The following is a 13,334-nucleotide window of genomic DNA, read 5'->3' as shown; positions in this document are numbered from 1 at the left end:
CAGCACATAACGAATGATGCGTTGTTGTATCGAAAGCGTGCAAATCCGCACGCGTCTGCGCCCTCAGACACTTCAAAAGAAACGGGAGAAAAGCATCTTTTTGATGAATTGCAACATTTCTCTGCTTTTCACAACGTTGATGTAAGAGCAGTGCAAGACACGCTCACAACGTGCCGCAAGCCTGGGAGGAAAAAAAAAAAAGTCATCTTTTCTTTTTTGTGGCCTTTTTTGGTCACAGAAGCTTTTTTTAAAAGCTGCAGTGAAGGACAGTCGACAGTTGGGAACATTCAAAGACGACAATTGTGCTGTCCCTGTAAAGCGACTGATGAATGGCCGTGAGGAAAAGGAATTGAGAATTGGAGTGAAGTGGAGCGCTGGTAGCAACACCAGTGTGACCCTTGAACCCTAACAATCAATAGGGGTCTTGCTTTCATATTGAAAAAGTTAATAGTCACTTTTCGGAATTTTTAACCTATCGGCTGAAAAGCTCACTGATTTGCTGTTTTGGTGATATGTTGGTGATGAAGTGGCATCATTTAGATTTTATTAATTTTAGGGTGTGTAGAGGATTTGAAAATCAATTACATTTATACAGTATGATCATGTCTTATTATGGCTTCAATGATTAGCGTTAAGAAGCGAGTCCTTGCTGCATGTGGGTCAATATTAGTAAAAAGTGCCTTTGGGGTCCTCATCAGAATCACTCAGGTGGCATGAAAAAATATATTAACTCATTCACTGCCATTGACGGTTATAGACGTCAAATATTCATTTGAACTCTTTCTATTAGTTTAACATTTTTTCCCCACTTTTGTTAACAAGACGCGAATAACAAAAAGTGACGTTGTTCTGCATGCTCATGAATGATGATGCCGTTTGTCAGGCGGCCCCGCGGCCTCATTGAGAAAGACGTGCTGGCCGTATTGGGCCTCGTTTTCAGTTGTTCGAGTGTCCTAATGGGACTCACGCGGTGTAAATGAGCAAGTGACAGCGCACTTTTATCTCTCACCTTTTCACCCGGCTGGCAATTAAATAAGACACCTAATCTCAGCAGAGGCCAAATTTATGTGTTTACACTTCACGGACCACTTCGGTAAAGTACGTCGGCACCGGTTAAACGAGACCTAATGCTAAAGTGCTACAAACTTGTGGTGTTCATTTAACAATATGTTGATTATTTTACATCATCATTTCTACTTGATCAACATATTAATTCACCAACTCCAGAAGATAGCTTTTGTAAAATTATCGGCTTTATTTCTGGCTCGTTTGCCGGAAAACTGTGTCATTAATGACATCAGTGTAAAATGTAACAAAAAAAAAAAAAGCATACAATGTGTAAAGGAGTTAATATAACACATTTTTGGGTCATAATAATAATAATAATGATAATATTTGTTGTGACTGGGGTCTAACTGTCATTTTCAAAAAATAATATGGCCAATTTGAAAAAGAAAAATGTACTGCCACTGTCACCAATGTCCAACATGAAACACTAATGCCATCTAATAGCGGAAAAGTAACCTCAACACAAAATCTTTGACTCAACGTTTTACACTCATTTGAACTGTTTAGTAAAATGTATTCTTCACTTCAAATAACTTCATCACAAGTTCAAATCATCACATTTTGCACACTTAGCAAAGCCAAATTCAAATAGTTTTAATAGCTTTGTTCATCAGTTGTGTTTCTTTTATTAGTAATATATATATATATATATATATATATATATATATATATATATATATTTTATTAGTAATATATATATATATTTTATTAGTAATATATATATATATTATTAGTAATATATATATATATATATATATATACTGTATATAGTTACAAGCTTTGTAGAAAGTAAAAAAGTGAGATTAATCACGATTAAACACAGAATATTGTGTGATTAATTAGTTTCCCATTATTCATATATTGCAATAATAATAATTTCCATCTATGTATTCAATGTAGCAATTCCCTGCAGTGCAAGCTAGTGTTTAATGTTGATTTTGCAAACGGCGCGTGTGCCCACGTTGGAATGAAATGATGTGCAGCGTGGCTGCCCTGGCCGTATTTGTTGACAGGCGAGGGATTTGTTTAATCATATCTCAGCAAGCTGATAGAGCTGCTCTCCTTTCCCATCCTCGTGCTGAGAATTTCAATGACATTTCTGACTCACTCCTATTTTTTTTTTTTACCATGCTTTAAATAACTCATCGATGCTGGCCATCACATCTGCGTGCATGCAATTAGTTTTATTGGATGTCTTCTCAGGGAATCGTTTCATCCCGGCAAAGTAGAAACACCCGCTTCCCCAGCTCGTGAACTTTCCAACTACTAAGAGATGTAACAAATAGATAGTGTTTTGGAAATTGTTTCTACATTGCTCGAAAATCGACTTGCCTTTATGATTTAATCCGGGCGAGAATGTGTTGTACAGAACACAGCACAGAACGTGTAGACAAGATTTTGACGACTGACATGGCAGCTCCTGTCACACAAAACAGGAGGCGTGTTGTGCTAAAAGAAACAACGGAGAGCGTACAAGAATTTCCATCGCAGTTTGACATTATCCCGATTGATTTGAATGATCTGACACAAAAAAATGTCAGAGGCTCCCAGTCTTTTTTTAGAGCTGAACTTGCTTGCGTAAAACATCAATCATTTTTGAGGTCCTTCAGGGCAGTGTTCTGACACCCCTTTACTTTTTGTCTTTCTACTTTTGTTAATTTATAATGACTTTTATTTGCTACTGTTGGCGTTTTTTCAAATAATTTCATCTATTATTGTTCTTTTGCTGAATAAGAACACTATTAATTTAGCGGAGGCCTTTGCCTGTCTTAGTTCTCAGTCTGAATGAGAGCAAAATTTAGTAACGTGAGGGAAAAAAATGGCAATTACAACATAACAACAGCAGAGGAATTTGTCTTAATTCCCTGTCTATTTTCTAGCAAGATGGATGAGCGCAAGATCTGACTAAGAACGAGACGTGTGGTGTCCCTCAGGGTAGTGTAATTGGGCCCTATTTCTTTTACTTTTGTCTATTATATTCAAGGATCACCACTCGATATTTGACCTCTGTATTTAAATTGCGGCTTTCTTGCGATTTTGAATTTATAACTACGAATAGCTGGTGCCAAAGGTCCTCAAAAAACATGTACAAATAAATAAATAATCATATATTATGTCTCTGGAACAGCCCTATCCATAACATCAGAATCACCGCAGCATGGAGCAGATAGAACGATAGATAAAATGAGATCAACGGCAGATTAGAGCCCGGCTGGTGAAAAAAAATAGATGGATGGACGACTCCTTCACGCTAATAAAGCACACGTAGGAGCCTGAGAAAGGGGAGACTATAATCTGCCAGGCATCTCCTGCAGGCTGTAATGTAAGTCTCAATGTCCCACGAGGACGGACAATAAAGGCACAAAACAAGTGAGGGAATGCATCAAATCTCAGCTTTCTCCTGCATTCACGTAAGGCAGCCTTTGTGGCTTCTAGAAAGAGAAGAGCAGATTGATCGCAGGGATTTTCTCTTCTTCCCTTCACAAGCAATTTGATTAGGAAAAAAATATTGATTCGCTGCTATTTGCATTCATATGAGAGTCCCTGCTTGCATTGTTTCAGTCTAGACAGCCCGGACCACACAATCGGTGGAAGCTCAATGCAGGATGATTCATTTAGAAAACACTCCCTCTCCATATGTAAACAACACGGAAGACAAAAAAAAAAAAAACGTAAAACCTGCTCTAGTCTTGATGATGATTCATCTCCCAAGGATGACTGAATGATCTCCGTCATCGTAATTAGTATAACATTCATGAGAGGAAAATACCGCTGTCCTTGACCGTCCTAAGGGGAAGACTGTGGACAGCAATAAGTGGACTAAAAATAGAGACGGACATTATTATGGATGGCAGATGGGCGCTGTGCATGCAAGCTACTGTAAGAGGAATAAAATTATTTTGTCCTCTTTGCGTGTTCCAAAAATGAAGATAGACTTAATGTAAGAAAAATACCCCTTTGCAAAAATGTTTTTTAATCAGTCAGAGATCTCTGGACAGATAACAGCCTCTAATTCATCACTTAAACAGGTGGGATTCAGAGCGTCAAATGTAGTTCTTCCGCATGTACAATGGTTTCTTATAGTTAAAAAGACCTCCTCTCTTTCATTTGTAGACAAAACATACTCTCTGGGTATTTTTCCATGAGCTATGGCGAAAACAGAGTCAGGTGTGGGTGTTCAAAACAGATTCTGTTCTCAAGGACCAAATGTGTTTTCGCACAAAACGCTGAGAAGGAACTTTTTTAGACTAAATAGTATGTCCCAGTTTAAGGTCAGATTATACCGAGATCAACACCATCTGCTCTGCACAGGACACAAAACATTTCGACAAGGTTAATATAAAGAATTAAAATGTTAATAGTGTGTAACAATGGTTGATATATGAAATGGAGTATTAAAAATGTTATAATATCTATCACTACTTCGCCTTACTTCTCCATACAATAAGAAAAAAAATGATCGCCTGTCTCTTTTTGGCGATTTGGGTCAAAGTCAAAGAATGAATTTGCCTTATAGCCTGAGTTATGCAAGGGAGTTTAAAAAGTATTTACAAATTATTATTATTATTATTTTTTACCTTTTCTTTGTGTACTGTATACGTCCTGTCAGCAAATCACTGCGATAATCCCCAGATAACATGTTGTTGTTCCACTCCAGTCCTTCCGATAGGGTGGCAAGCTAGCTCTGTAATTAGTATCCCTGCAACGTATGAGTTCCTGTTCCTGTATTGTGCTTGGTGTTGACATCCTGAAGTGTGAACTTCATGCTTCTGTTATTATACTTTTTGTTTGGGGGGGCTTAATTACCTGAGAGCGTTAGAGTTCCTGTTACTACTCATTCTCTGGCTCTTTGTTGTGTCAGAAGTGATATCTCTATAATGTCTAGGTTCCTGTTCCAGCTGACACTCTATTCTGCTGTTGGTCTGTTGTAATATCTCTTGTGTCTTGTACCATTTGACTTCCTGTTCCTGTGTTGTTTTTGAAGCATTATCCATATTGTCAAATTTCCTGTTTCTGATGACATTCTATGAATTGTTTCTGACTGAGATAACAGAATGTATGGATTCCAACTTCTAGTTTACTCTCTGCTCTTTTGTTGTCTTCAATGTAATATCCTCAGTGTGTCTGGATTCCTGCTCCTGCATGTTTTTTGAAGTATTTATTCGTATTGGCAGATTTGCTGTTCCGATATGACTCTCTGATCCTGACCCTTTGTTGTTTCTAAAATAATATCCTTGGACTGTTCCTGTTCCTGCTCGCTCAATGTTCCTGTACCTGTGTCTAACACAGTTAGCATGTCTGAGTTCCAGTATCGTTTTTAAAGAAATATCCTTACACTGTCTTGAAGTTTCTGTGTATGCTTATGCTGTTCCTTTTCCTGTGTTCTTTTGTATTCGAGTTCCTGTTCCTGCTTTCTTCATGTCCCGTTTGAGTAGCATGCCTGAGTTTCTGATCCCACTAACTTCCTGCTCCTGTGTTGTTTTAATAGAAATATCCTCAAGAGGGTCTGAGTTTCTCTTTTGTTAACTATGTTCCTTTTCCTGTTATATCCCTAGAACGTCCACGTTCCTGTTCCTGCTCACTCTCCATTCCTATTCCTGTGGTTCTTTGTCGTTTTACTGTGTAGCATCGTCAATCCCAAGTGTGTCCTGGATATGCTTTTTGGAATGTGGGGCAGAAATAATTGAGCCCTATTAAGTCTGCAAGTCTACAAGTGAACAACAAATCAGGAATTTTGTTTCTGTGCTCTGCTAGGTCAGCCATTTATAAATCTGATTGAAACAGCACACCAGGCAGTAAGAGGTACAGTAATCTTGTAGTTTTCCTGATTGTGTTATTTATTTATTTTCGTATAAAATCATCACTGGGCAGTCTCATTACACTGGCAGTCACAGGCTACACAGTGGTGGCACTTGATTGCACATGTCATGTCCCTGAGCCCTTCGGAAGAGGTGGCGTGGGGTAGGTGGGGGTTGGAATCACGCTGCCTTTACGCACACGCGCCCTTTTATCAGGTAGGAGGAGCTTGTTGCACCGGGATGCTGCTCGATGCAGCAGTCCCGTCAAAACCTCCGGGTCCTCCCCCCACCCTCTAACCCCCCTACCCTACCCTACCTCTCCATCTAGAGCAGCCCTGTTATCACTTCCATCTGCGCGCCCCGGCTCTTGGCTCCCCCAGCGCCGACGCATCCCTCAAATATGAGTCACATCACCCGGAGACTGCACGCCGGTGCGACATAGGTAAGATCTTTTGTGTGTGTGTATGGTTCGAGTGAATTTTTGGGGGGGTTGAAGTGAAGCTTTAGGAAGGAAGTGGCTTATCCCTTTGTCTACATTGCATGCGTGTGCGTGTGCATGCGAGACGCATTTATGATGGAAAAAAGCGCGCCTTTTCTGTTAGGGGAACTTTTAGGATGTCTCCGTTTGTCAACTTTTAACAACAGTGATGCATTTTGAAATTGGAAACTATTCATGTGTTTGTATTTCTTATTCGCAGGTATGTGCCCCACAATGACTATCACAATGCATCTCACGGCCGCGCTCTTGTTTGCAGCCATCACAAGCGTCGCCGGAGGTAACGCGATTAGAAAAACGTCACGTTGTCAACTCCAGCAGCTTTTTTTGATTCTTATTGTGTTTTGAAACAATGCGTCTCTCTTGTCCTCCCATGAGGTTGGGGATGCAGCTGTAACGCGGAGAATGGATTTTGTGAGAAGACTGGAAAGTGCAGGTAGTGATGCTTGTGATAAGAAAAACTCATATCCTGCGTTTTGAATACATCAATGGAGCGCTGTTTGTACAAACAATGGATTTCTGGCCATAATCAATGTCTCATCTCAGCACGCTGGCATTACGGGAACAAGGCGTGTGTATTAATAGTTTGTGATTGTTACCTTTTTTTTTTTTGCAGGTGCAAACCAGGCTGGCAGGGAGAGCACTGCGAGCGCTGCATCCGCTTCCCGGGTTGCCTGCACGGCTCGTGCGAGAAAGCGTGGCAGTGTGTGTGTCAACAGGGCTGGGTGGGCAGCCTGTGTGACCAAGGTGAGACCCCATTAAGTAACACACACACACACACACAGCAGCAGCAGACATCATCGGGCCTCAGGGTGAGTCACTGAGCCCCAGGGGACATGTGAAATATACTGGGGTTTATTTTTAGGCCTGATGAAGGTTGCTAAAAGGTGACCCGAGTGGTTAAAGGAAGCTACTTGAAAACACATTTCCCCGTCATATAGAATACGATTTGGGAGTTATAGCAATGCTGCAGTGGCGGAGTGTAAATGGAGGACACGAGGCGAGACGTCGCCAAGCACGTGGGAAGAGAGCGAGGGAGAAGGAAAGAAAAGGAAAAGAGAAGGAAAGAGACGTCAGCGCTAAAAACAGAATGCTTTTTTTGTGTGTCACCACAGATACTCGCCTGTGCTCGTCACGGCCTTGCGCTGGGAATGCCACCTGCATAGAGACCGGCGAGGGGGGGTACTTGTGCGTCTGTCCTCAAGGTTTCACCGGACCAACCTGTCAGATGAGGAAGAACGTCTGTCTCATTGACGGGTACTAGAATTCATTTCAGTCTTTTCAAATGTCATTTTTAAGCAGTGATCGGTACTAAGGATGGGCGAGTACCAATACAAGGTATGTTATGGTAAATGGTGCTTTTCTGACAGAACTATCACTCCTCAGTCAACCACATGACAACTCAGCTCTGATTATAATGACAACAAAAGTACTTGGACACCGCTCAAATCGACCTAGCCAAAAAGTAACCAAACATGGTTCCTGATGAAGGGCTATTGTCATTCCTGTAAAACTCCAACTTGATTTGGCCGACGGAACTTTCTTCAATTATCGAGGATTATCATTATCCAAGCATGAACTGCATCGATTTTGAATGTCATGTGATCCGAGATGACACAGATAGAGGACTTTGCCAAATGACTTTTGTCCCTTGAAGGCAACCGTACTCCATAATTAAAGGGGAAGTCACCCCCCCCCCCCCCAAAAAAAAAAAGTTCTTGGCAATAATATGTTCTATGCAGCCCCACTAGTCTAAATACGGTATTCTGGTTAGTGGAATATGAGTTAAGCAGCAAAATCCAGGCGTTTTATCAATAACAGAAGGCGGCCATTTTGCTACTTGCTGTCGAGTGAAAATGACATCACAGGTCTCAGGTAACGACCAATCACAGCTCAGCTTCAGAAAACAGGTGAGCTGTGATTGGTCGTTGCCTGAGACCTGAGCAACTGTGATGTCATCTTCAGTCGACAGCAAGTGGCAAAATGGCCGCCTTCCAAAATGGATAAATATGGTTGAATTTTGCTGCATAACTCATATACCACAAATGTGATATTAATCATGTTTAGACTAGTGAGGGCACACATGACATAATTCTGTCAAGAAATATTCAAGGTTGACTTCCCCTTTAAATCCACAAACGGACCTCATGGGCTAATCATCATAAAACTGGCAATTTAAAGGGGTCATATCATGGAAAGTTGCTTGTATACAAATACTTGCGTCTCTTGAGTTCCGGCTTGCCCATCAAGTGTGAAATGGCACGACCAATTATTTTTTTGCAAGCCGCCCACATCAGAAAATTGTTTTGGCGACACCACACAGTAGGGAGCTCAGAACTATGAGACAGGGCAGACAACCCCCCCCCCCCCCCCCCAGCTGCTTTCACCGTGGATGATTAGCGAGACTAATTGTTATGTTTGTTGAGACTTTCATCCTGAAATGCTGTAATTATTGATCTTTGGGGTATTTTGACCAAAGTCTTTCAACACAGGGCAAAAAAACTAACAGTTTTCATTTCATTAAAATCGCATATTATTTATCCTTTAAGGTCCTAAAGAAAGAGCATTATTTGTTTTCTGTATCTAAAAGTTTAAAGACAGGATTAGAACAATAATCAAATGAAGTGAAAATATCAAGAGTATACTGAGGAACGTCTCCATAAGTCTTGATAAATAAATGAGCTGACAAGTCTGCGCCCTCTTCAACATGCTGCTTGTCCGTCAGGTTGCCTTCTCGTGAGAAGATCTTAAAAATAAATAAATAAATCCATTGTCTTTCAATTGTGTGAGAGAATTGACAGTGCCAGCACGGTATAAGACGAGCTTTTTCCACGCTCATTGAACACAACACATACAGGAGATACAAAGTGCAGCGTGTTGGGAAGATGTTGCGGTCGCACGCTCGCAGAAATGCCCTCGCATGCGCTTCGGGGAAAGTGACTCATTGATTCTGCTCCAACATTAAATGTCTTGCAAGTGTCGCTGCATTAGAATCCCTCCAGAGTCGGGAAAATGTCATTTCCTATGCTTGAATTTCAGATCATGTATCATGTCTCGAGGTTGCAATTAAACTAGTCTCTGAGGGTTTTCAGCACAGATATATAATGGGCAACTTATTGTTTTAAGTGAGATAATCTGCATTGGGAATATTGAAAAGGCCCCAGGACAGGGTCGTGAAGGACCTCATGAATTGACATTCAGTTTATAGAAGTAGCTGATAACCAAAGCAAGATTTGATTACCCCCAAGTAAATTAAAAAAAAAAAAAAGACAGCAGTCAATCCATCAATATGAAATGGACAAAGATTATTCAAGTTATTCCAGTCAACTTTCCATCTATCCATCCATCATTATTGTCTTATCCATCCATCCAACGTACTGACTTGTCCAAACACTCATTAGTATTGTCATATCCATCCATCTATTCATCCACCCATCAGAATTGTCTTATCCATCCATCCATCCATTAGTATTATCTTATCCATCCATCATCCATCCATCTATCCATTAGTATTGTCTTATCCATCCATCCATCGTACTGACTTGTCCAACCACTTATTAGTATTGTCATATCCATCCATCCATTAGTATTGTCTTATCCATCCACCCATTAGTATTTATTGTCTTATCCATCCATCCATTAGTACTGTCTTATCCATCCATCATCTATCCATTAGTATTGTCTTATCCATCCATCCATCGTACTGACTTGTCCAACCACTTATTAGTATTGTCATATCCATCCATCCATTAGTGTTGTCTTATCCATCCATCATCTATCCATTATTATTGTCTTATCCATCCACCCATCGTACTGACTTGTCCAACCACTTATTAGTATTGTCATATCCATCCATCCATTAGTATTGTCTTATCCATCCATCCATTAGTATTGTCTTATCCATCCATCATCTATCCATTATTATTGTCTTATCCATCCACCCATCCATTAGTATTGTCTTATCCATCCATCCATCGTACTGACTTGTCCAACCACTTATTAGTATTGTCATATCCATCCATCCATTAGTATTGTCTTATCCATCCATCCATTAGTATTGTCTTATCCATCCATTCATCTATCCATTCATCCATTAGTATTGTCTTATCCATCCATCCATCCATCCATTAGTATTGTCTGATCCATCCATTCATCTATCCATTCATCCATTACTATTGTCTTATCCATCATCCATCAATCCATTAGTTGTGTCTTATCCATCCATCCATCTATCCATCCATCCAACTGACAACCATCCATAATACTGTCTTAATCAGCCATCCGTCCACTTGAATATTTATTCACCAAGTATGTTGAAACCCACAAGAAACCTTTAGCTGGTAGTTGGCGTGAATCTAGATGTAGATTTTTTGTGGGTGAAATACAAAAAAACAACAGAGGCCCCAGAACACTACCCTGAGGATCATCATTAACTTGCTTGTGATCTTTAAAAGCCATTTCAGAGATAGCTCAAGATAGATGATGCCACTGCTAACTACTTTGAGTCCGATCATCAACATCACTATGGCGCTTAAAAAGGGGAACCCAGGACAGATCTCAAGAGAACTTACATGGCATTCAGACGAGTGAACCGCTAAACTGTCAGTTCGCACCTTCCTGAGTCTCTCTTCTGCCCTTCAGCTCTCCTTGCCAGAATGGAGGCACTTGTACAGAAACCAGGGACACCTCGGAAGCTTCCTGTCTGTGCCCCCCCGGATTTTCTGGAAACTTCTGCGAGATCGCTCCCGACGCCTGTCAATCCAACCCGTGTCTACACGGCGGCAACTGCACAAACCACGGGGCGACCTTCGCCTGCTCCTGCCCACCAGACTTCGTCGGTTCGACTTGCAACGACACCGGCGTCTCCCCGTGCGGCGCCGCGCCCTGCGCCAACGGCGCCACCTGCGTCAACCAACCCGACGGAACCTTCCGCTGCCTTTGCCCCAAATGGTTTTCAGGCCGGCTGTGTTCCGCCCACCACCGGCCCAAACCCAAGCCCGCGGACCACCGGGTGTTTTCGCTGACGCCGCAGCACTACTCGCTCCCCGCCCACGCCTTCCACAAGCTCCTCCAACCACCCGAGCGGGATCTCCTCAAGATCACGCTGAAAGAGACGGTGCGCCACGCCCCCGGCGTGCTGTCCAGCCACGGGCAGCTGCTGTGTTTCGGGATGCTGGCGCTGCTCACCTGCCTGGTCATCCTGGCCACCACGGGAATCGTGCTGTTCGGCCGCTGCCAGGCGTGGCTGGCCAACGCCAAGTACAGCAAGCTGGTGCGGCAACAGCGCGAACACCTGCTGAAGGAGGTGGGCGGGGCTAGCCAGGAGGAGACGGAACACTCGGTCAACATCATCCTGCCGGAGAAGATCAGACTGAACAGCTTCGGGAGGCACTACACCTCCATCTGACCTCCGGAAGGTGTCACAGTGGAATATTTGAATGTACAGTCGAGCACAAACATGGCATCGGATTGTAAATACTTGCAGGGGTTCTCAAACTTTTTGGGTCCAGGACTCCTTACGGGAGAGACATTTTAAGAACTCCTTCAACAATGTGCACCCCGAAATGCCTCAGGAATTATTCATATTTTGAACATTTCAACCCACATGACCTTTTTGAAAGAAAGGAACCAAATTGAATCGTATTAATTGGAATATTTATCCATCATCAGCTGACATGAACTGCTTCCACTAACAATTAGAACAGAGAGGAGCGATTTGCAAACGTAGCCATTCGGTCGCTATATTTAGCAACTTTTCCATTCCAATCACTCGAGTGACTATTTCCAAAAAAAGTGACATGAAAAAGCCAGTTTCATTCCCGCAAAGAAACAGACACATTGTGTTTCATATTAAAACCAAAAGTAGTGATTTACCCATGTGTTGTAAACTTTTGATTGGCCCGAAGCTAAGCTAAAACTACGAAGTATAAAGTATTTTGTTGGACCCCCAAGTTACAGCTCATGGAGCCCTGGGTGCCCGGGGACCCCAGTTTGAGAACCACTGCTGTAAGGTGTGACATTATGAGATATGTTATTTACCAAATAGCAAGCAAAGTATTGTGTGCCAGTTCTTTTTGTCATTAGTTCAATATATGCAAATATATTAGAAGCATACGGAACATTTTCAGCGTTAATGCAAAAAAAAAAAAAAAAGTGTTGGCAAAATATTAGGTACACTTGCACAATTTAATAAGATCGAATAAAAGAGTCGTACGGGGGGGGGGGGGGGGGGGGGATTTCATGCTTTTCAATTTCAGTTCAATCCTCTAATTCTGCTTTGCCCCAGTGCAAGTGGACTGGAACAACCAGAAATGAAAATCCATATCCACAGCAGGGGTTTTGGCCATACACAAAAATATTGTGAATTTGTGTTGGATCCTTTTACATATTTCAAATATTTTCAAATTTACCTTAAAATAGGCCAATTTGACCCACAATATAACAGGAGGCTTAACATTATTTTGGAAGATGTTTTTGCATCTTGTATTGGCTCTCGTTAGATTGTGCAAACACGTTATGCCTAATGGTGACTGTACATAAGGGGTCACCAACACCCTCCTGTTTTAATGTGAAATTGTGCTTTCCAAGGAATGTTGTAGAAGTACTCATATAAAAATGTAAACACTTAAAGATTTACAAACATTAAGTACATAGGCTACTGTATAATTATCTTTCCTACCTTGTTAATAACTTTTGATAATTATAAGAACTCATTAACATGATCAGTGTTTCACATAGATGAAAATCATTAACCCTTTAACGCCAAACGCATCATATCAAATACAGGACATTTTGAGCCCTCTATTTCATGAGTATGAAATTTTTTTCTCCCCATTAAAACCCTGACGTATATGATCTGACACATGCATTGCACGGATAATCCATTAGAGGGCAGTATCACCCAGCTGATGGCTTTTCCAGCGACCTTGCAAGTTCGCCCCAATTGAGAAAGGAGAGACACCTATACTTAT

At 41.5% G+C, this 13,334-nt stretch overlaps 2 protein-coding genes across 5 annotated transcripts in view; one reads left to right on the top strand and one right to left on the bottom strand.

Annotated features, from left to right (window-relative positions):
- Positions 1-2,012: 2,012 nt before the first annotated feature.
- dlk1 (delta like non-canonical Notch ligand 1) lies at positions 2,013-12,581 on the top strand. 2 transcript variants are annotated; one of them, XM_077559046.1, is made up of 7 exons: positions 2,013-6,083; positions 6,196-6,309; positions 6,566-6,643; positions 6,742-6,799; positions 6,980-7,110; positions 7,479-7,620; positions 11,005-12,581. In XM_077559046.1, exons 3-7 carry the CDS (start codon positions 6,568-6,570, stop codon positions 11,768-11,770), a joined length of 1,173 nt encoding a protein of 390 aa, XP_077415172.1. In that variant the 5' UTR covers positions 2,013-6,083; positions 6,196-6,309; positions 6,566-6,567; the 3' UTR covers positions 11,771-12,581. The 2 variants fall into 2 exon arrangements, with proteins under 2 accessions (XP_077415172.1, XP_077415164.1); XM_077559038.1 differs by lacking the exons at positions 2,013-6,083; positions 6,196-6,309 and having other exon boundaries at positions 6,390-6,643.
- Positions 6,192-13,334, bottom strand: part of dio3a (iodothyronine deiodinase 3a) — a 46,128-nt gene continuing 38,985 nt past the window's right edge. For 2 of the 3 annotated variants that reach the window (XR_013291300.1, XR_013291302.1), the window contains 3 exons: positions 7,487-7,584; positions 6,963-7,097; positions 6,192-6,754 (listed from right to left, as the gene is read on the bottom strand). The gene's annotated coding sequence lies outside the window, so the exon portion shown is untranslated. Of the gene's footprint in view, positions 6,755-6,962; positions 7,098-7,486; positions 7,585-11,550; positions 11,679-13,334 lie in introns of all 3 variants that reach the window. The other variant, XR_013291301.1, reaches the window with a different exon arrangement.

Source organism: Vanacampus margaritifer, chromosome 1 (genome assembly GCF_051991255.1).
Source record: "Vanacampus margaritifer isolate UIUO_Vmar chromosome 1, RoL_Vmar_1.0, whole genome shotgun sequence".
Taxonomy (NCBI): Eukaryota; Metazoa; Chordata; class Actinopteri; order Syngnathiformes; family Syngnathidae; genus Vanacampus; species Vanacampus margaritifer.
Note: the sequence above shows the minus strand (reverse complement) of the source record. Positions and strands in the feature narration are given on the sequence as shown.